Raw genomic sequence first — 23,945 nt, forward strand, 5'->3', positions numbered from 1 at the left:
ATCATGTACCGTTTTGGCTGTAGTTCAGGAACAAACAAACAAACAAACAAACGAGTTTTAGTATATAGATTAAGAAATATTTAGTCAGCGACACACAATATACTGGAGTAACTCAGGGGCGGCACAGTGGCCCAGCGGTAGAGTTGCTGCCTTACAGCGCCAGAGACCCGGGTTCGATCCCGACTACGGGTGCTTATCTGTTTGGAGTTTGTACGTTCTCCCCGTGACCCACGTGGGTTTTCTCCGGGTGCTCCGGTTTCTTCCTGCACTCCAAAGACGTACGGGTTTGCAGGTTAATTGGCTTGGTATAATTGTAGATTGTCCCTAGTGTGTGTAGGATATCGTTAGTGTGCAGGGGATCGCTGGTCGGCACAGAATCGGCGGGCCGAAGGGCCTGTTTCTGCGCTGTATCGCTAAGCTAAACTCAGTGGGTCAGGCAGAGTCTCTCCGGAGAAAAGTAATAGCTGACGTTTCGAGTCGAGCCCCTACTTCAAATTGAAGTTCTGAGTCTGAAGAAAGGTCTCGACCCGAGATGTCACCTCTTCCTTTTCTCCAGTGATCCTGCCTGACCCGCTGAGTTATTCCAGCATTTTGTTTTAAACCAGCATCTGCAGTCCCTTCCGACATGTTTGGACAGGTACGTGGACAGGACAGTTTTAGAGGGATATGGGCCAAGCGCAGGTAGGTGGGGCTAGTGTAGATGGGACATGTTGGTCGGTGTGGGCAAGTTGGGCCGAAGGGCCTGTTTCCACGCTGTTTAACAAAGCAAATCCTAAGAACGTGTATGCTAAGATTGCACACCAATGTAGAAACAGGTACTAGTTAACTATTGCAGCACACATCGATAAATATTTTTTGTGTAGGAAGGAACTGCCGATGCTGGGGGGCTTTTCTGATGCAGCGTGCGTTGTAGATGTCCTCCAGGGCTGGGAGCTGTATCCCAATGATCTTCTGCGCTCTGGAGCCGACCCGCTGAAGAGCTCTCCTATCCCTCCGCTGTGCAGCTGAGATATCCCGCAGAGATGCAGTATGTTAGGATGCTCTCTGTGGTGCGGCGGTGGTAGGAGGTCACCAGCCTTTTGTCGGCATCCTCAGGAAACTCCACCGCTGGCACAGCAACTCTACCTCTACTCTAGTTAGGAAAAGGGGACGTACAACGAGATCTGGGTGTCCTAGTGCATCAGTCACTGAAAGGAAGCATGCAGGTACAGCAGGCAGTGAAGAAAGCCAATGGAATGTTAGCCTTCATAACAAGGGGAGTTGAGTATAGGAGCAAAAAGGTCCTTCTGCAGTTGTACAGGGCCCTAGTGAGACCGCACCTGGAGTACTGTGTGCAGTTTTGGTCTCCAAATTTGAGGAAGGATATTCTTGCTATTGAGGGCGTGCAGCGTAGGTTCACTAGGTTAATTCCCAGAATGGCGGGACTGTCGTATGTTGAAAGACTGGAGCGACTAGGCTTGTATACACTGGAATTTAGAAGGATGAGAGGGGATCTTATCGAAACGTATAAGATTATTAAGGGGTTGGACACGTTAGAGACAGGAAACAAGTTCCCAATGTTGGGGGAGTCCAGAACAAGGGGCCACTGTTTAAGAATAAGGGGTAGGCCATTTAGAACGGAGATGAGGAAAAACATTTTCAATCAGAGAGTTGTGAATCTGTGGAATTCTCTGCCTCAGAAGGCAGTGGAGGCCAATTCTCCGAATGCATTCAAGAGAGAGCTAGATAGAGCTCTTAAGGATAGCGGAGTCAGGGGGTATGGGGAGAAGGCAGGAACGGGGTACTGATTATGAATGATCAGCCATGATCACATTGAATGGTGGTAGAAGGGTCTCGACCCGAAATGTCACCCATTCCTTCTCTCCTGAGATGCTGCCTGACCTGCTGAGTTACTCCAGCATTTTGTGAATAAATACCTTCGATTTGTACCAGCATCTGCAGTTATTTTCTTATACACATTGAATGGCGGTGCTGGCTCGAAGGGCCGAATGGCCTATTCCTGCACCTATTGTCTATTGTCACTGCAACTCTACCGCTGCGCCACTGTGCCGCCAAGAGAACGTGGGGAATGGGGTTGAGAGGGAAAGATAGATCGGCCATGATTGAGACTCGGCGGGGTAGACTTGATGGGCCGAACGGCCTAATTCCCACACCGATCCCTTGTGAACATGAGCACCAGTAGTGATTACCGAACTGTGCCACTGCCGAAGGTATTCTGCCGGTTCACAGTATCAGTTAAGGTTCCTTGTTGTCTGAAAACCTACTTAGTTACAGCTGTGTCGCATAGGTTATAGGAGCAGAGGTAGGCCATTCGGCCCATCGAGTCTATCCCACCATTCAATTATGGCTGATCTGTCTCTCGCTCCCAACCCCATTCCCCACATTCTCTGGGGTGGCACGGTGGCACAGCGGTAGAGTTGCTGCCTTACAGCACCAGAGACCCAGGTTCCATCCTGACTGTGTGCTATCTATATGAAGGTGGCACGTTCTCCCAGTGACCGCGTGGGTTTTCCCTGGGTGCTCCGGTTTCATCCTACATTCCAATGATGTGCGGGTTTGTAGGTTAATTGGCTTCTGTAATTTGCCCCTTAGTGTGAAGTGGGATAGCACAGAACTACCGCACAGGCGATCAATGCTCGGTGGGCCGAAGGGCCTGTTTCCACGCTGTATCCCCAAACTTTAAACTCTGAGCAAGACTTTGTTGCTTTGGAGCGCAGGAGGATGAGGGGTGATCTTATAGAGGTGTGGAATAGATCGGGTAGACGCACAGAGTCTCTTGCCCAGAGTAGGGGAATCGAGGACCAGCAGACATAGGTTTAAGGTGAGGGGGGGAAAGACTTAATAAGAACCTGGGCGGTAACGTTTTCACGCAAAGGGTGGTGCGTGCGTGGAACGAAACCGCCAGAGGAGGTAGTTGAGGCAGATACTCTCCCAACGTTTAAGAAACAGTTATACATGTACATGGATAAGACAGGTTTGGAGGGATATGGACCAGGCACAGGCAGGTGGGATTTGTGTAGATGGGGCATGTTGGTCGGCATGGGCACGTTGGGCCGAAGGGCCTGTTTCCACGCTGTATGACTAAGCATTCTCCCGGTGGCTCAGCACTTCAACTCCCCCTCCCTTTCCCAGTCTGACCTTTCTGCCCTGGGCCTCCTCCATTGTCAGAGTGAGGCCCAGCGCAAATTGGAGGAACAGCACCTCATATTTCGCTTGGGCGGCTTACACCCCAGCGGTATGAACATTGACTTCTCTAACTTCAGATAACCCTTGCTTTCCCTCTCTTTCCATCCCCTCCCCCTTCCCAGTTCTCCCACCAGTCTGACTGTCTCCCACCACATTCTGTCTCTGTCCCGCCCCCTCCCCTGACTCTCGGTCTGAAGAAGGGTCTCGACCCGAAACGTCACCCGTCCCTTCTCTCCCGAGACGCTGCCTGACCCGCTGAGTTACTCCAGCATTTTTGTGTCTACCTTCGATTTGAACCAGCAACGTTTCTTCTTCTCGCCCTGTTAGCCAAGGACCTGCAAACCCAGAAGGGAGATGCCGTGGTGACTTCACCGGAGGTGCTTGCCAAGCCTGAGCCGAAGGCCGAAGCAGTGAAGCCTAAAGGTTCCTCCAGCACCCCCACCAGCCCAAAAACACCGCCACTCGCCCACAAGCCCAGCAACATGGGCCGCCCGACTATTCCTCAAAAGCCCAGACCCAGCTGGAGTGCAGGTGAGTGGACTCAGCACCATGGAGGGCAGGAGGATGAGGGGAGATCTTGCAGAGGTGTACAAAACAGGAGGAATAGATCGGGTAGACGCACAGAGTCCCTTGCCCAGAGTAGGGGAATCGAGGACCAGAGGACATAGGTTCAAGGTGAAGGGGAAAAGATTTAATAGGAATCTGAGGGCGAAGTGAATTGGCCTCCACTGCCTTCTGTGGCAGAGAATTCCACAGATTCACAACTCTCTGGGTGAAGATGTTTTTCCTCATCTCAGTCCTAAATGGCATACACCTTATTCTTAAACTGTGACCCCCTGGACTCCCCCAACATCGGGAACATGTTTCCTGCTTCTAGCTTATCCAATCCTTGAAGAATTGTATATGTTTCTATAAGATCCCCTCTCATCCTTCAAAATTCCAGTGAATACAAACCCAGTCGACCCATTCTTTACTTGACTGTAAGGATTCTCACAATCTCTTATTTCGTGCATTATATTTCTTTTATATTTTTTCTCATTATATACTTTCCTTTCTGTACTAATGTCTCATTCACCCTCTGCTGATGTTTATAAATCCTACTGGTCTTCAGGTTCACTGCCCTTCCTCACTACATTATAATTTGTAACCCAACACTATCTTTCCTTTTATTCACAAAATGCTGGAGTAACTCAGCAGGTTTGTCTGGTAGGTGTTTTCAATCTCCACACAAGGTGAGGAGGGAAAGATTTAATGGGAACCCGAGGGGCAACTTATTTCACACATAGGGTGGTGGGTGTATGGAACGAGCTGCCGCAGGAGGTAGTTGAGGCAGGGACTATCACAACGTTTTAAAAAAAAACATTCAGACAGGTACATGCGTAGGACAGGTTTGGAGGGATATGGACCAAACGCAGGCAGGTGGAACTAGTGTAGATGGGGCATGTTGGTCGGTGTGGTCAAGTTGGGCTAAAGGGCCTGTTTCCACGCTGTAAGACTAGGTTAAAATATATTAATCCATCATTTCTAATATTAAACATAAGTAATATTATAACATAACAGAAATTCAATATAACACAACGTTCAATATAACATAAGAGATTTAGATCCACTTTAATGATAGTAAGTTACATATTTTGGACTGGTGCTGCTTTACACAATGGATGGTAGTTCAACAGATTAATGGTACGTTATCACACTAAACCCATTTGTACATTTAACAGCACCCTATACGTACGCAAAACAAAGTATTTCACTGTGACATGGCACAGAGAAACATAGAAAATAGGTGCAGGAGGAGGCCATTTGGCCCTTCGAGCCAGCACCACCATTCGTTGTGATCATGGCTGATCATCCACAAACCCATGCCTGCCTTCTCCCCATATCCCTTGATTCCGCTAGCCCCTAGAGCTCTATCTAACTCTCTTTTAAATTCATCCAGTGAATTTGCCTCCATTGCCTTCTGTGGCAGAGAACTCCACAGATTCCACAACTCTCTGGGTGAAAAAGTTTTTCCTCACCTCAGTTTTAAATGGCCTCCCCTTTATTCTTAGACTGTGGCCCCTGGTTCTGGACACCCCCAACATTGGGAACATTTTTCCTGCATCTAGCTTGTCCAGTCCTTTTGTAATTTTATACGTCTCTCTATGTGAGAAAATACTATCAATCAATCAATAACACACAAAACTTGTTAAACAATGTTTTATTGGGATTATTGGGGCAGCACGGTGGCGCGGCGATAGAGTTGCTGCCTTACAGCGCCAGAGACCCGGGTTTGATCCTGACTACAGGTGCTGTCTGTCCGGAGTTTGTACGTTCTCCCCGTGACCGCGTGGGTTTTCCCCGGGTGCTCCGGTTTCCTCCCACACTCCAAAGACGTGCAGGTTTGTAGGTTATTTTGGCTTTGGTGAAAACAAATTGAAAATTGTCACCAGTCTGTAGGATAGTACTAGTGTTCAGAGACCCAGTGGGCCGAAGGACCTGTTTCCGCGCTGTATCTCTAAACTAAACTATATAAAGTATCAAGCAATAAAAACATAAAGAACGGTCTCAACCCGAAACGTCACCTATTCCTTCTTTCCAGAGATGCAGCCTGCCCCGCTGAGTTACTCCAGCATTTTAAATTGATACATAGATACATAGACAATAGGTGCAGGAGTAGACCATTCGGCCCTTTGAGCCAGCACCGCCATTTTGTGTCTATCTTTGGTGAAATCCAGCATCTGCAGTTCCTTCGTACACATTACTTGTCCAACTGTTTTTTAAATGTTGTGATAGTACCTGGCTCTAATACCGCCTCCACACTACATGGCTTGAAGATTGTTTTAATGGGATCATTGGGTGCAAAGGCACTAACCTATCTCGATCAACCACTCGTATTGTTTGGAGATGATTTAATAATAAGCAATATTGATAAGATTTATATCTTTGTTGTTTCTTGTAGAGGAAACTGCAGAATCACCATCTGGTCACACTTCCCCCAAAGTTGCTCTGGTCCCACCTGCTCTAAGGCGGATACCATCAGATAGAGATGGGCAGGGCAGCCCACCTTTCAGTGGGCCCAACAGCTGGTCATCGTCGCACGAAGGTAGGTGGACACAGTTTAATGGCTGTCCAAGTGAGACGGGCGGATCTTCAGGGGGAGAGGAAGGGTTGCTTTGACAGCTTTACCGGAGTATATTTGAACAATACAGCAGACAGTTAACTCTTTTAACTGTGCCATCCACCACCTTACCAGTATCTCAAAAGAACCGCACCAGCTTTTTTTCCAAAAGAAGCCAAGATTTCAAACCGTGTTTAAAAAGTTTAACAAAATTCCACATCGAGAGTTTTGTCTGATTGGAGACTGGTGATGTTGTGGGATGCATTCAGTGAAAGAGTTACAAAGTGGTAACATACAACGGCAATAACATCTGTAAAAGATCATGTATTAGTGGATTAAAAGTAATGGAAGATATAGTTTCAACTCAAATGCAGGGAGCCCTCGTTATGACGGACCTCTTTATAATGGATCTCGGTTACAGTGGACTGTCTTTAAGAACTCAGGCTGCTCATTGCATTGCGGGAGGCCATAGAAATCGACGATGCTTTGAAGTTGACGAGGCATTGAAATTGATAAGGCATTGAAATTGACAAGGCGTTGAAAATGACAAGGTGTTGAAATTGACAAGTCGCTGAAATTGACAAGGCATTGAAATTGGCAAGGCATTGAAATTGACAAGGCGTTGAAATTGACAAGGCGTTGAAATTGACAAGGCGTTGAAATTGACAAGGCGTTGAAATTGACAAGGCGTGGAAATTGACAAGGCGTGGAAATTGACAAGGCGTTGAAATTGACAAGGTGTTGAAATTGATAAGGTGTTGAAATTGACGAGACATTGAAATTGACAAGGCGTTGAAATTGACAAGGTGTTGAAATTGACAAGGTGTTGAAATTGATAAGACGTTGAAATTGATAAGGCATTGAAATTGATGAGACATTGAAATTGACAAGGTGTTGAAATTGACAAGGCGCTGAAATTGACAAGGCATTGAAATTGACAAGGCATTGAAATTGACAAGGCATTTAAATTGACAAGGTGTTGAAATTGATAAGGTGTTGAAATTGATGAGACATTGAAATTGACAAGGCGTTGAAATTGACAAGGTGTTGAAATTGACAAGGTGTTGAAATTGACAAGGTGTTGAAATTGATAAGACGTTGAAATTGATAAGGCATTGAAATTGATGAGACATTGAAATTGACAAGGTGTTGAAATTGACAAGGCGCTGAAATTGACAAGGCGTGGAAATGGACAAGGCATTGAAATTGACAAGGCATTGAAATTGACAAGGCATTTAAATTGACAAGGTGTTGAAATTGACAAGGTGTTGAAATTGATGAGACATTGAAATTGACAAGGCGTAGAAATTGACAAGGTGTTGAAATTGACAAGGCGTAGAAATTGACAAGCAATCACTCTAATCGACACTTAACTCCATTGAACAATGTAACAGCAAGCAACCGTGAATGTTTATCAGCCTGCAGAACCAAAAATACATTTATAGCTGTTGGAAAGAACTTTGTATTTGAAAACAACTTGTTTCACGGAGACTCCACTAGGTGGCTGGAGACAATCGGCAATAACAGACAACATTCCTCCACCATGGTCCATTATAACGAGGGTTCACTGCATACTCAATTGTGCATCTATCAATAATGCAGTTCATTTAATAAGTTATTGCAATTGTACCGGCCGCTGCAATGTGTGAACCATCATGTGCGCATTTTACATTACAAATGGTTTTTTTAAATTATTGCAAAATGTGCATTTCATACATGTATTTCCATTGGTTGCCTCCATAAACTGTAACAAACGTCACCTTTCATAGCTGTAATGAAACTCATTACTCCCAACTGGAAATTCAAATGATGCTTTGTGGTGATTTGAAACCTATACAAGCATCTTAATTTTAATTTCAGACTGATTTAAACACAGTGTAACATTGGTCAACCTTACAAATCTGCCTACATCACAACAAAGATCTCAAGAGGTGTTGAGTGTGTGGAACTAGCTGCCATTGGAGGTAGTTGAGGCCTGGACTATCCCAACGTTTAAGAAACAGCAAGACAGGTGCATGGATAGGACAGGTTTGGAGGGATGTGGGCCAAACGCAGGCAGGTGTAGACTAGTGTAGCTGGGACATTGTTGGCCGGTGTGGGCAAGTTGGGCCAAAGGGCCTGTTTCCACACTGTATCACTCTGACTCTAGGAGCAAGGTTGTAAGGTGATAGAGGGATCCCCAGAGGTTGGAGAAATTCATCATCATTCCTCACAGTGCTATCACGGTGATGGCAGTTTCTACTGAAGTGTGGATGGCCGTTGGCTCGATAGGAGCTCACCCGTCCTTTGACAGGCCTTGTTTTTGGTCCTGCTGGGGGAGACAAAAGGGGAGCTACACAGAGACAAAGGAGGAGCTGGCCAGCTGTGTGGAGGACAGAGATGTGTGGGGCGTCCGTCACTGTGCCCGTCAGAAACCAGCACCACTGCATCGCTAATGTTTTCAACGATTTTTAATTAAATTAAATTAATTGGAGAAATTTGGATTGTTTTCACTGGAACACCAGAGATTGAAGGGAATCACGATAGACGTCCATAAAATGATGAAAGGCATAGAGAGGGTAGACAGTCGCACTCATAGCGAGGGGATTTGAGTATAGGAGCAGGGAGGTTCTGCTGCAGTTGTACAGGGCATTGGTGAGACCGCACCTGGAGTATTGCGTACAGTTTTGGTCTCCTAATCTGAGGAAAGACATTCTTGCCATAGAGGGAGTACAGAGAAGGTTCACCAGATTGAATCCTGGGATGGCAGGACTTTCATATGAAGAAAGGCTGGATAGACTCGGCTTGTACTCGCTGGAATTTAGAAGATTGAGGGGGGATCTTATAGAAACTTACAAAATTCTTAAGGGGTTGGACAGGCTAGATGCAGGAAGATTGTTCCCGATGTTGGGGAAGTCCAGAACAAGGGGTCACAGTTTAAGGATAAGGGGGAAGTCTTTTAGGACCAAGATGAGAACGTTTTTTTTCACACAGAGAGTGGTGAATCTGTGGAATTCTCTGCCACAGAAGGTAGTTGAGGCCAGTTCATTGGCTATATTTAAGAGGGAGTTAGATGTGGCCCTTGTGGCTAAAGGGATCAGGGGGTATGGAGAGAAGGCAGGTACGGGATACTGAGTTGGATGATCAGCCATGATCATATTGAATGGCGGTGCAGGCTCGAAGGGCCGAATGGCCTACTCCTGCACCTATTTTCTATGTTTCTATGTTTCTGTGTCAGAACCTTTCTCCAAGGGTTGAAATGTCAAAGACTGAAGGCTGGTTCAATTTAGTTTATTGTCAGTGTACGTTATTCGTATAAACGTTATTCCCTATATCCTGTATCTGTGCACTGTGGACAGCTCGATTGTATCCATGTACAGCCTTTTTGCTGATTGGATAGCTTTAGTTTAGTTTACTCTGTTTTATTGTCACATGTACCGAGGTACAGTGAAAAGCTTCTGTTGCGTGCTTTCTAGTCAGCAGAAAGAAACTGCATGATTACAATTGTGCCATTTACAGTGAATAGATACATGATAAAGGACTAACGTTTAGTGCAAGGTGAAGCCCAGCATGCCTTCGGGTGAGAGGGGCAGAGTTTAAAGGAGAATGTGCATGGCAAGGTTTTTTTACACAGAGAGCAGTCAGTGCCTGGAACGATCTGCTAGAGGTGGTGGTGGAGGCAGTAACGATAAAGATGCTTTCAATAGATACATGGATTTAGAAACTCTGGGGTAGCTCTGGTGGTAAGTCAAGTCAAGTCAAGTCAATTTTATTTGTATAGCACATTTAAAAACAACCCACGTTGACCAAAGTGCTGTACATTTGATTAGGTTCCAATAGAAAAAAAAATGAAAACATACAGTAGTACGCAAACAGTTCACAGTAAGGAATGACATTCAGTCCCTTGCGAGGGGTGACGTAGAATCAGGAGATGTAGAGTTAGTATGGACAGTACTGAGGAATTGTAAGGTTAAAAAGACCCTAATGGGAGTTATCTACAGGCCCCCAAACACTAGTCTGGATCAAGAGTTAAAATTGGCATGTAGCAACGGTAATGCTACAGTGGTTTTGGGAGATTTCAACATGCAGGTAGACTGGGAAAATCAGGTTGGTACTGGACCCCAGGAAAGGGAGTTTGTGGAGTGCCTCCGAGATGGATTCTTAGAGCAGCTTGTACTGGAGCCTACCAGGAAGAAGGCAATTCTGGATTTAGTGTTGTGCAATGAACCGGATTTGATAAGGGAACTCAAGGTAAAAGAGCCATTAGGAGGTAGTGACCATAATATGATAAGTTTTAATCTACAATTGGAGAGGGAGAAGGGAAAATCGGAAGTGGCAGTATTACAGTTGAGCAAAGAGGACTATGGAGGCATGAGAGAGGAGCTGGCCAGAGTTGACTGGAAAGAGACCCTAGCAGGGAAGACAGTGGAACAGCAATGGCAGGTATTCGTGGGAATAATCCAGAAGATGCGGGAACAGTTCATTCCAAAGAGGAAGAAAGATTCTAAAGGGAGTAAGAGGCGACTGGCTGACAAGGGAAGTCAAGGACAGTATAAATATAAAAGAGAAGTATAACATAGCAAAGATGAGTGGGAAGCCAGAGGATTGGGACTCTTTTAAAGAGCAACAGAAGATAACTAAAAAGGCAATACGGGGAGAAAAGATGAGGTACGAAGGTAAGTTATATATACACAGATAGAACAATGGAATTCCTACAACAGGTCAGGTAGACAGTCAGAACCATTTTTCCCTGCTTAGAAAAAACAATTACCAGATGGCACAGCTTTAAGGTGAGAGGGGCAAAATATAAAGGAGATGACTTGGATGAAGGGATTAAAAGTACCATTAGCAAATTTGCAGATGATACAAAGCTGGGTGGTAGTGTGAACTGTGAGGGAGATGCTATGAAGTTGCAGGGTGACTTGGACAGGTTGTGTGAGTGGGCGGATGCATGGCAGATGCAGTTTAATGTAGATAAGTGTGAGGTTATCCACTTTAGTGGTAAGAATAGGAAGGCAGAGTATTATCTGAATGGTGTCAAGTTAGGAACAGGGGACGTACAACGAGATCTGGGTGTCCTAGTGCATCAGTCACTGAAAGGAAGCATGCAGGTACAGCAGGCAGTGATGAAAGCCAATGGAATGTTGGCCTTCATAACAAGAGGAGTTGAGTATAGGAGCAAAGAGGTCCTTCTGCAGTTGTACAGGGCCCTAGTGAGACCGCACCTGGAGTACTGTGTGCAGTTTTGGTCTCCAAATTTGAGGAAGGATATTCTTGAGGGCGTGCAGCGTAGGTTTACTAGGTTAATTCCCGGAATGGCGGGACTGTCATATGTTGAAAGACTGGAACGACTAGGCTTGTATACACTGGAATTTAGAAGGATGAGAGGGGATCTTATCAAAACGTATAAGATTATTAAGGGGTTGGACACGTTAGAGGCAGGAAACATGTTCCGAAAATGTTGGGGGAGTCCAGAACCAGGGGCCACAGTTTAAGAATAAGGGGTAGGCCATTTAGAACTGAGATGAGGAAAAACTTTCAGTCAGAGAGTTGTGAATCTGTGGAATTCTCTGCCTCGGAAGGCAGTGGAGGCCGATTCTCTGAATGCATTCAAGAGAGAGCTGGATAGAGCTCTTAAGGATAGCGGAGTCAGAGGGTATGGGGAGAAGGCAGGAACGGGGTACTGATTGAGAATGATCAGCCATGATCACATTGAATGGCGGTGCTGGCTCGAAGGGCCGAATGGCCTCCTCCTGCACCTATTATCTATTGTCTACAGATGTGGTGGCCTGAAAGGCCTGTCTTGTGTTGTGTTGCCTGTCTTGTGTTCTATGATGTCTTTTGGATAGGCACATGGATTATGCGGACAATGGAGGCATATGGATTACGTGCAGGCAGACAAGAGTTGGTCCTTGGCATGATGTTCAGCACAGACACTCTGGGCCGAAGGGCCTGTTCCTGGGATGTACTGTTCTTTGTCCTCTGTTCTACGACTATGCAGACAGTGAAGGGATTATGGACTACGCGCAGGTAGATGAGAGTTGGTCCTTGGCATCATCTCCGGCTGGGAAACGCTGTGGGCCGAAGGGCCTGCTCCTGTGCTGTACCCGTTCTGTGTATGTGAGTGTGACTTGTTACTGCACTGATTGTGTTTGTAAAGTGAAGGTGATAAAAGTGCCCTTTCCCCCCTCCTCCCCCCTCCCCCCGATAGAGCCACTTGGACTTGATAGTAGGCCTGACGCAGAGAGTGATTCTGAAATGGCCAGAAATGGAGCGCGTGTCAAAAGAACGCTGCGGCAATCGTCGACTGGCGCGGTGAAAGACGCAAGCGAGATTGAGCGCAAGAAATCACAGCCGTTGACCGGTCAGACATTTTTCCCTTGCTGGAGTGGTAGTGGTGATGTGGTTGGCACCAACAAATATCTACCTGTTTCTACCTCGAGAGGCACCCCCACTACAAGCAGTTAAATATATGACTAGCTCAACTCGAGGGGTACTGGGAGAAGGCAGGAACGGGGTACCGATTGTGGGTGATCAGCCATGATCACGGTGAATGGCGGTGCTGGCTTTCGAAGGGCCGAATGGCCTACTCCTGCACCTACTGTCTATTGTCTACCGTCTAATTCAATGGTGGCGCAGCGGTAGAGCTGCTGCCTTCACAGCGCCGGAGACCCGGGTTCGATCCCGACCACGGGTGCTGCCTGTACGGAGTTTGTACGTTCTCCCCGTGACCTGCGTGGGTTTTCTCCGGGTGCACCGGTTTCCTCCCGCACTCCAAAGACGTGCAGGTTTGCAGGTTAATTGGCTTTAGCACGAATATAAAACTTGTCCCCAGTGTGTGTAGGGTGGTGGTCAGCACGGACTCAGTGGGCCGAAGGGCCTGTTTCCCTGCAGTATCTCTAAACTAACCTAAACTAAAATAAACTGAATATATAGGAAGGAGCTGCAGATGCTGGTTTAAACCCGAAGATAGACATGAAACTGCTGGAGTAACTCAGCTGGACAGGCAGCATCTCCGGAGACAAGAGACCTGAAGAAGGGTCTCGACCCAAGGTGTCACCCAGTCCTTCTCTCCAGAGATGCTGCCTGTCCCACTGAGTTACTCCAGCATTTTGTGTAAAACTAAATCTATGACCAACTAAATATATGAACGACTAAACGTTATTCACATTATTCCCTTCCGTATGTTCTAGGAGCAGAATTGGGCCACTCGGCCAATCAAGTCTCCTCCGCCATTCAATCACGGCTGTCCTATCTCTCCCTCTCAACCCCATCCTCCTGCCTTCTCCCCATAACCCCTGACACCCGTACTAATCAAGAATCAGGCAATCTCCGCCTTAAAAAATATCCACTGACTTGGTCTCCACAGACGTCTGTGGCAATGAATTCCACAGATTCACCACCCTCTGACTGAAGAAATTCCTCCTCATCCCCTTCCTAAAGGGACGTCCTTTAATTCTGTGGCTTTGGCCTCTGGTCCTGGACTGTCCCACTAGATTCTAAATGCATATTGGCTTATAGACAATAGACAATAGACAATAGGTGCAGGAGTAGGCCATTCAGCCCTTCGAGCCAGCACCGCCATTCAATGCGATCATGGCTGATCACTCTCAATCAGTACCCCGTTCCTGCCTTCTCCCCATACCCCCTCACTCCGCTATCCTTAAGAGCTCTATCCAGCTCTCTCTTGAAAGCATCCAACGAACTGGCCTCCACTGCCTTCTGAGGCAGAGAAATCCACATCTTCACCACCCTCTGACTGAAAAAGTTCTTCCTCCTTGCTCGACAGCCTGCTAGCTTTAAGAAAATAATCTTTGCTAGACTGTTGGGCGGTCACGGTGGCGCAGCGGTAGAGTTGCTGCCTCACAGCGAATGCAGCGCCGGAGACCCGGGTTCGATCCCGACTACGGGTGCTGCCTGCACGGAGTTTGTACGTTCTCCCCGTGACCTGCGTGGGTTTTCTCCGAGATTTTCGGTTTCCTCCCACACTCCGAAGACGTGCAGGTTTGTAGGTTAATTGGCTTGGTAAATGTAAAAAAATTGTCCCCAGTGGGTGTAGGGTAGTGTTAGTGCCCGGGGATCGCTGGGCGGCGCGGACCCGGTGGGCCGAAGGGCCTGTTCCCGCGCTGTACCTCTAAACTGTGACACGACGGGCTTTAGGAGATTTGGGCTGTTAGTTTTCACTCATGACAAATGCAAAAAATAACAGTACAAGGGGCCAGTTGTAATGTTATTAACAACTGCTTTCCCTGTGGTTTGTTGGTGCCATTTTCATGTTTGGAGGCATATCATTCTCATAGCTTGCAATCGAAAACTTTAGCATCTTATTCCCTGTCTCAAGTTAATTATATTTGCTCAAAATGAAAGCAATGTGAAAATAATTGCCGTTAGCCTCTATTGAAAATCGATAACATTCAGGGCGGCACGGTGGCGCAGCGGTAGAGTTGCTGCCTCACAGCGCCAGAGACCCGGGTTCCATCCTGACTGCGGATGCTGTGCGTACGGAGTTTGTACGTTCTCTCCTGTGACCTGCGTGGGTTTTCTTCCGGGTGCTCCGGATTCCTCCAACGCTCCAAAGACGTGCAGGTTTGTAGGTTAATTGGCTTCGGTAAAATTGTAAATTGTCCCTAGTGTGTGTGGGAAAGCGTTTGTGTGCAGGGATTGCTATTAACTAAACGTTTTTCACATTATTCCCTTCCATAAGTTCACAAGCTCTAGGAGCAGAATTGGACCATTCGGCCCATCAAGTCTACTCCGCCATTCAATAATGGCTGATCTATCTTTCCCTCTCAACCCCATTCACCTCATAACCGCTGACACTCATACTAATCAGGAATCTATCTATCTCTGCCTTAAAAATATCTATTGACTTGGCCTCCACAGCCTTTTGTGGCAATGAATTCCACAGATTCACCACCCTCTAACGAAAGAAATTCCTCCTCATCTCCTTTCTGGTCGGTGCGGACTCGATGGGCCGAAGGGCCTGTTTCCGCGCTGTACCTTTAAACTAAACATTGGCACGGACATTGTGGGCCGAAGGGCCTGTTTCTGTACTGTTTGTTCTCAATAGACAATGGGTGCAGGAGTAGGCCATTCGGCCCTTCGAACCAGCACCACCATTCAATGTGATCATGGCTGATCATTCTCAATCAGTACCCCATTCCTGCCTTCTCCCTATACCCCCTGACTCCACTATCATTAAGCGCTCTATCTAGCTCTCTCTTGAATGCATTCAGAGAATTGGCCTCCACTGCCTTTTGAGGCAGAGAATTCCACAGATTTACAACTGACTGAAAAAGCTTTTCCTCATCACCGTTCTAAATGGCCTACCCCTTATTCTTAAACTGTGGCCCCTGGTTCTGGACTCCCCCAACATTGGGAACATGTTTCCTGCCTCTAACGTGTCCAACCCCTTAATAATCTTATATGTTTCGATAAGATCTCCTCTCATCCTTCTAAATTCCAGTGTATACAAGCCTAGTCGCTCCAGCCTTTCAACATATGACAGTCCCGCCATTCCGGGAATTAACCTAGTGAACCTACGCTGCACGCCCTCAATAGCAAGAATATCCTTCCTGCAAATTCTCTTTGCATTTTAACTTAAAACATTTTAAGTGATTATCGAAATTAGAAGCTGACTTCTCGATTTAAATCTAAGCTTCTTTGAATGGACCATGGAAAAAGATGCTCTAGTTTTCAAGCTTTGCTTTGATGTTGTTCTTTGCAGTGATGATTCTGTTTTATTTCTATTTAACCTTCAAGCTTCATTAGAGTATTATGTGTACAGGCATTGCCGCTGGGATTGGCAACATTTGTTTGTCATTTCATTTGTTCTTTTCACGATCACCTGTAGACAAACACTGTGTGCTGTATTGCCTAAGTGCAGTAATCCAGGCCCAGTAACGATCTCATTAAAGATACATTCCATGGGCGGCACGCTGGCGCAGAGCGGTGGAGCTGCTGCCTCACGGCGCCAGAGACCCGGGTTCCATCCCGACTGCGGCTGCTGCCCGTGCGGAGTTTGTACGTTCTCCCCGTGACCTGCGTGGGTTTTCTCCGGGTGCTCCGGTTTCCTCCCACACTCCAAAGACGTGCGGGTTTGCAGGTTAATTGGCTTCGACAAATTTATCCCTAATGTGTAGGATAGAATTAGTGTACGGTTGATTGATGGTCGGCACGGATTGGCGAAGGACCTATTTCCTCGCTATGGGATGGCAGGACTTTCATATGAAGAAAGACTGGATAGACTAGGCTTATACTCGCTGGAATTTAGAAGACTGAGGGGGGATCTTATAGAAACATATAAAATTCTTAAGGGGTTGGAGAGGCTAGATGTGGGAAGATTGTTCCCGATGTTGGGGAAGTCCAGAACCAGGAGTCACAGCTTAAGGATAAGGGGGAAGTCTTTTAGGACCGAGATGAGAAAACATTTCTTCACACAGGGAGTGGTGAGTCTGTGGAATTCTCTGCCACAGAAGGTAATTGAGGCCAGTTCATTGGCTATATTTAAGAGGGAGTTAGATGTGGCCCTTGTGGCTAAAGGGATCAGGGGATATGGAGAGAAGGCAGGTACAGGATACTGAGCTGGACGATCAGCCATGATCATATTGAATGGCGGTGCAGGCTCGAAGGGCCGAATGGCCTACACCTGCACCTATTTTCTATGTTTCTATGTCTAAACTAATCTAAACTAAAGACTGGTTTGCAATTCGATTCACTGCTCTTTTTCCCTGCCCTTTCTCGATTACTCCATATGTAAGCCTTCAATCTCCGACCAATATTCCACAAACATTTGCTGTGAATGTAAAGAGATGAAGCAATTTTTAATGAATTCCACAAACTAGTGTAGTTTAGTTTAGGGAACAGGCCCTTCATCTAGCCCACCGTGTCCGCACCGACCAACGATCCCCGCACACTAACGCAATTTATTCTAAGACAGTGCCCTCTGGTGCTAGACTCTCCCACCAGTGGAAACATCCTCTCCACATCCACTCTATCCAGGCCTTTCACTATTCGGTACGTTTCAATGAGGTCCCCCCTCATCCTTCTAAACTCCAGCGAGTGCAGGCCCAGTGCCGACAAACGCTCATCGATTAACAGGTTAACCCACTCATTCCTGGGATCATTCTTGTGAACCTCCTCTGGACCCTCTCCAGAGCCAGCACATCCTTCCTCAGAAATATAACCTGCTCACGATGCTCCAAACGCCAGTGCCCAAGAAAGCCCCAGCATTACATCTCTGTTGTTACCCCATGAAACTCCGTGACTCTAGATTACGGCTGATCTGTACGCAATCTCCGTGGGCCTGCCTTTGTCCGAAGGTCCCCGAATTTTCAGATATCATATCATATCATATCATATATATACAGCCGGAAACAGGCCTTTTCGGCCCTCCAAGTCCGTGCCGCCCAGTGATCCCCGTACATTAACACTATCCTACACCCACTAGGGACAATTTTTACATTTACCCAGCCAATTAACCTACATACCTGTACGTCTTTGGAGTGTGGGAGGAAACCGAAGATCTTGGAGTAAACCCACGCAGGTCACGGGGAGAACGTACAAACTCCTTACAGTGCAGCACCCGTAGTCAGGATCGAACCTGAGTCTCCGGCGCTGCATTCGTTGTAAAGCAGCAACTCTACCGCTGCGCTACCGTACCGCCCATAACTTGTCATTGGTTCACCACATGTGGTGGCGCAGCGGTAGAGTTGCTGCCTCACAGCGCCAGAGACCCGGGTTCAATCCTGACCACGGGTGCTGTCTGTGACCAGCGTGGGTCTTCTCCGGGTGCTCCGGTTTCCTCCCACACTCCAAAGACGTACAGGTTTGTAGGCTAATTGGCTTGGAGTAATTGTAAATGACACCCAGTGAGTGTAGGATAGTGTTAGTGTGCGGGGATCGCTGGTCGGAGTGGACTCGGTGGGCCGAAGGGCCCGTACCTCTAAACTAATCTAAACTAAATACGGCCTGCGTTTTCCCCCCACGTTTGAGCGCAGCTTTGACTCCTCCCTGCCCTGGCTCTCTCAGCTGCTTGTCTCTGTGCTCTCATGTTGAGCACTTCCAGCCCAGTTCCAGTTTAGTTTATTGTCACGTGCACCGAGGTACAGTGAAAAGCTTGTGTTGCGTGCTAACCAGCCAGCGGAAATCGAGCCGTTTTGCAGTGTACAGATACGTGATAAGGGAATAACGTTTAGTGCAAAGTAAAGCCAGTATTGTCCGATCAAAGATAGTCCGAGGGTCATAAGAAATAGGAGTGGAATTAGGCCATTCGGCCCCTCAAGTCTACTCTGCCATTCAATCATGGCTGATCTATCTCTCCCACCTAACCCCATTCTCCTGCCTTCTCCCCATAACCTCTGACACCCGTACTAATCAAGAATCTTATCGATCTCTGCCTTAAAAAAAATCCACTGTGGACTTGGCCTCCATAGTCTTCTGTGTCAAAGAATTCCACAGGTTCACCACCCTCTGACCAAAGAAAATCCTCCTCATCTCCTTCCTAAAAGATCGTCCTTTAATTCTGAGGCCGCGACCTCTAGTCCTAGACTCTCCCACTGGTGGAAACATCCTAGCATGTATCAGAGAGGTGAACCAACTCGCCACTGCTTAGTGCGGGCAATACGTGCAAGCACCATTCCCCAAATTGGTGTCTGGTGCAAGGAGGACATCCCTGGGCATCCCCGTACACAAGAGACAGAGGTAGGAAGGAGGTAGTTGACTCCTCTTCTTCTTACGTTTGAGGCAGCAGAGGTTATGTATCGCCCTCCAGGCGCTGTAGCCAGTGCAATGTGCTGTTGTCGAGGGAGGGCCGTGAGGTCTACCCCTCCACCAGGGGGACGGAGGACAGTGCAGTCGAACATGACGTGCTGCGCTGTTTGCTGGTCTGCTCCACACATGCAGGCTGCTGATGGACGCAACCCCCAACGATGCACGTTGGCGTTGAACCGGCCGACCCCTGTGCGGAGCCGGTTCAGGGCGACCCACTCTTTGCGGGGCATGTCCGAGCCGGGTGGGGCTGTGGTGTTCGGTGCGACGGTGAATTGAGGAGGTGGCGATGTCTGTTCCCAGCTGGTTCTCCATGCTCCTAGTATGTTGGAACCGGAGCCAGTGGTTAATTTAATTGTTTTCTTTAATTCCTTGTGTTTAATAGATTTGAATGAATGATAGACAATAGACAATAGGTGCAGGAGGAGGCCATTCGGCCCTTCGAGCCAGCACCACCATTCAATGTGATCATGGCTGATCATTCTCAATCAGTACCCCGTTCCTGCCTTCTCCCCAAATCCCCATGTTCCCAATGTTGGGGGGATTCCAGAACCAGGGGCCACAGTCTAAGAATAAAGGGGAGGCCATTTAAAACTGAGGCGAGAAAAAACTTTTTCACCCAGAGAGTTGTGAATTTGTGGAATTCTCTGCCTCAGAGGGCAGTGGAAGCCAAATCACTGGATGGATTTAAGAGAGAGTTAAATAGAGCTCTAGGGGCTAGTGGAATCAAGGGATATGGGGAGAAGGCAGGCAGGGGTACTGATTGTGGACGATCAGCCATGATCACAATGAATGGCCTCCTCCTGCACCTATTTTCTATGTTTCTATGATTTTTACCGCACAGCAGCTCTACTCAACGACCAAAAGTCTGCAGCCTCCTTTTGCCCTGGTATTTCATGTCATTCTTCACGTGTGTAAATGATCATGTTTTGTCCTTAATTGTTTACTGTATGTCGCGATGCTACTCGCGAGCAGAGCGCCGAGGGCGGATTCCTTGTGCGCGTACGTACCCGGCTGATAAAACCTTGTCTCACGAACTGTCCTTTAAAACCTCCCCACCAGCGCGCCAAAGTTCGGTGACGGACGGCAGCCCCAGGCAGAACGACGAGGGCAGGGCGGGCGGACCGGCCGACGACGACCAGGAGTTCCCAGCGAAGGTCCGGGCGGGGAGGAGAGAGCGGCAAAACTCGAAGGCGGACGGCAAGAACGGCAGCAAGTCCAGCGACTCTGGGGAGGAGGGGGACAAGGACTACATCTTTGTGTAAAGGCTGTTGTGGGGGGAGTGGGGGGGGGGGGGGGAACAACACAACAGCACAGGCGCACACGATGAAACATGGCTACCTGGGCATACAGGAAATCCTCTGAAGTTTCCACCCACCAGCCGAGCATCGAAGAAATAACGTTTTATTTTACAAAAATTGATTCCTGGCAGTCTGCATTCCTGGCACTCAAATTTTTAGTTTTAAAATGATCCTTTAATATAATCTACTACATTAATTTTACTGCATGCTTAGAATGTTTTACCCTAACCCCAATCTTATCCTTAATCCGTCCCCGCTGCTCCCCAATTTTGACCATTAGACGCCAATACTTTCTCTTACACTGGATTGTTTTTTTAACGTATCGCAGCTACAAGGGGAGGAGGGGGCAGGGGGGACATTGGAAACAAGGCAAGGAAATAGGCACAAAAAAAGCTGGGGTAACTCAGCGGGTCATGGCAGCATCTGTGGAGGAAAGGAATGGGTGACGTTTCGGGTCCAGGCCCAGAGTCAGGGGAGAGGGGAAGGAGAGATTATAGAGAGAGAGAGAGATGAACGAAAGGCTTGCAAAAGAAAAGTAACGATGACCGTCGTTAGCCGCGGTCTAGGTGAAAACGAGTCACAGACAATGAAACTCAACAGGGTGACTTTGAAGCTGGTACAACGACTTCCAGTGGGCGGGGGAGGGACGGAGAGAGAGAGAGGGGGAATGCAAGGGCTACTTGAAGTGAGAGAAATCAATAATCATACCCACTGGGTTGTAAGCTGCCCAAGCGAAACATGAGGTGCTGGCAGGAAACCTATTATTTTTGGGGTGTGGGGGGGGGGGGGTGGGGTGATTCGGCTTCTGTACAATATTCTGAAAGCTAATGGATGATAAATCTGCCTGCGTTTGAGAGACGTGCACACGAGATATATTCCTGAATGCAAGCTACTAGGCTGAGTCACGCTAAAAAACCTGAGCACAGTAACGAAATAGATTTGTATAATTTATTATAAATAAAATCGGGGGGAGCTTGGAAAAGGGTTTACAATCCTCTGGCAGGGCATCTTTTACCCTCGCGTTGTACAGGTACGTCATTTACCAAGACAACGGCAGAACACGTTCTCATAAGCACACACGACGATGCGGGGTGTAACTTTTAGCAGTTTCATGTAAACGGAGCAGGGAAGTGTCCTCTTATTTTAATCACTAGGGTAGCAGATGGATTTATACCGACTTTTACATCTGGAATAATTTTATCAGTTTTGCCTTCCGGTGGCACCGGCTCACACTGTAGGTTCGTTCCGGAGTGTGGGCGGGATTTCCTCGTGTATATATTTGTACCAATAAAGAGAATGATTCATACCCTTGCTACCTCTGGCCTTGACTATTCATCAGCCGAGCGTTCGGAGGCATTGGGCCTGTGCTCGCTGGAGTTTAGAAGAATGAGTGGTGTGGGGGGGGGGGGGGGGTGAAAGGCCTGGATAGAGTGGGCGTGGAGAGGATGTTTCCACTAGTGGGAGAGTCTAGGACCGGAGGGCACAGCCTCAGAATTAAAGGACGTTCCTTTAGGAAGGAGATGAGGGGGTCAGAGGGTGGTGAATCTGTGGAATTCTCTGCCGCAGAAGACTGGAGGCCAAGTCAGTGGGTATTTTTACAGCAGAGGTGGATAGATTCTTGATTAGTATGGGTGTCAGGGGTTATGGGGAGAAGGCAGGAGAATTGGGGCTAGGAGGGAGAGATAGATCAGCCATGATTGAATGGTGGAGTAGACTCGATGGGCAGGGATCGTTGGTCGGCGCGGACCCGGTGTGCCGCAAGGGCCTGTTTGCACGCTCTATCTCTAAATTAAATTAAACTAAACTAAAAAAAAAGTCATAGTGTCAGAATTAAAGGACTTTCTTTTAGGAAGGAGATAAAGAGAAATTTCTTTAGTCAGAGGGTGGTGAAGCAGTATCACTATACATAAGCACGTAGGTACATCTTAGATAAGCATCTCAGATACTGTACAAGTTACAACAGTGTACAGAAGCGCCAGTTTGGCGCCAGTTTCAAGTCCCATTTGTTGTAAGTGCAGGGATAGACAATAGACAATAGGTGCAGGAGGAGGCCATTCGGCCCTTCGAGCCTGCACCGCCATTCAATGTGATCATGGCTGATCATTCTCAATCAGTACCCCGTTCCTGCCTTCTCCCCATACCCCCTGACTCCGCTATCCTGAAGAGCTCTATCTAGCTCTCTCTTGAATGCATTCAGAGAATTGGCCTCCACTGCCTTCTGAGGCAGAGAATTCCACAGATCCACAACTCTCTGACTGAAAAGGTTTTTCCTCGTCTCCGTTCTAAATGGCCTACCCCTTATTCTTAAACTGTGGCCCCTGGTTCTGGACTCCCCCAACATTGGGAACATGTTTCCTGCCTCTAACGTGTAAGATCTTGGCCTGACCATGAAGGCCCGTTGTCATGACGACATTGCAGGGTCGGCCTGGCCAAGCGTGGCCGTCGTGTCCCCCGCCGCTGCTCCACCGCTGTAGGCCGCGTGCAGTCCGCGCGCTCGACCTCTGGGAGCGGCGCCCGGTCCAGCCCAGCCACAGGCCGCTGCAGGGCCTCCAGCGCCCCACTCCCCCGTCGAGGCCCTGCCCTCCCTCCCACAGCCAGCCTGCTCACCCGAGTAGGTTGTGGGCAAACGGAAGGAGCTGCCGGAGGAGGTATTAGTGCCAGGTACTGTGACGACATTTTAAAAGCATTTGGACAAGTAATGTGTGAGAATGAACCGCAGATGCTGGGTTGCCTCGAAGATAAGACACAAAATGCTGGAGTAACTCAGCGGGACAGGTGACGTTTCGGGCCGGGACCCTTCTTCAGACTTGAGAGTCGGGGGAGAGAGAAACGAAAGGTATGAAAAGGTAACTAGAACTAATCAGAGCCGGCACCGATGGCCAAAGAGCCCACAATGGTCCATTGTTGGCTGTGGAGGAGGTTATAATGAGGGGATGCGAACTGTGAGACTAACAGGACGACCAGGGTGGGAAGGAGATGAAGGCTTTGCAAAGGGTTCAGAGGAGGAATCTTACAGAAAAAAAAAAAAACGCTTGATAATTTTGCCAACATCTTTCAATTCTTCTTGGACGTGATGACAAAAATGGTCCAATAGTTTCTTTATTATCACCTGTACCAATGTAGAGTGAAATGCTTTGCCCACAGATCGGTGAGATTATTGCCATACATAAGCATCATCTCCAGACCAGCAGATAAATCCCCTGAGCCCACATCAGTTTCAGTTCAGATACACACACACAAAATGCTGGAGTAACTCAGCGCGACAGGCAGCAACTCTGGAGAGAAGGAATGGGTGACGTTTCGGGTTGAGACCCTTCTTCAAACTGAGAGCGAGAGAAGAGGGAGGCACAGGGATAAGGAAGTGTAAGGTGTGAAAACGAGACATCAAAGGGGATGCAGTTCAAGGAAAATATAGAATAGATCATTGTAAGCAAGGAGCAGTTGACAAGCATACAGAGGTCATACAGAGGCAGTCATGGTGGCGCAGCGGTAGAGTTGCTGCCATACAGCGAATGCAGCGCCGGAGACCCGGGTTCGATCCTGACTACGGGTGCTGTCTGCACGGAGTTTGTACGTTCTCCCCGTGACCACGTGGGTTTTTTTCCGAGATC

At 47.7% G+C, this 23,945-nt stretch overlaps 1 protein-coding gene across 1 annotated transcript in view; it reads left to right on the forward strand.

Annotated features, from left to right (window-relative positions):
• The window catches only part of LOC144601979 (F-actin-uncapping protein LRRC16A-like), a 151,327-nt gene extending 129,690 nt beyond the window's left edge, over nt 1–21,637 (forward strand). Inside the window, exons 28-30 of the mRNA XM_078414660.1 lie at nt 3,514–3,717; nt 6,128–6,271; nt 20,096–21,637. Coding sequence (XP_078270786.1) covers nt 3,514–3,717; nt 6,128–6,271; nt 20,096–20,298 — 551 coding nt within the window. The 3' untranslated portion in view covers nt 20,299–21,637. The remainder of the gene's footprint in view (nt 1–3,513; nt 3,718–6,127; nt 6,272–20,095) is intronic.
• Nucleotides 21,638–23,945: the final 2,308 nt, after the last annotated feature.

This window comes from Rhinoraja longicauda, chromosome 2 (genome assembly GCF_053455715.1).
Source record: "Rhinoraja longicauda isolate Sanriku21f chromosome 2, sRhiLon1.1, whole genome shotgun sequence".
In the NCBI taxonomy this organism is placed as follows: Eukaryota; Metazoa; Chordata; class Chondrichthyes; order Rajiformes; family Arhynchobatidae; genus Rhinoraja; species Rhinoraja longicauda.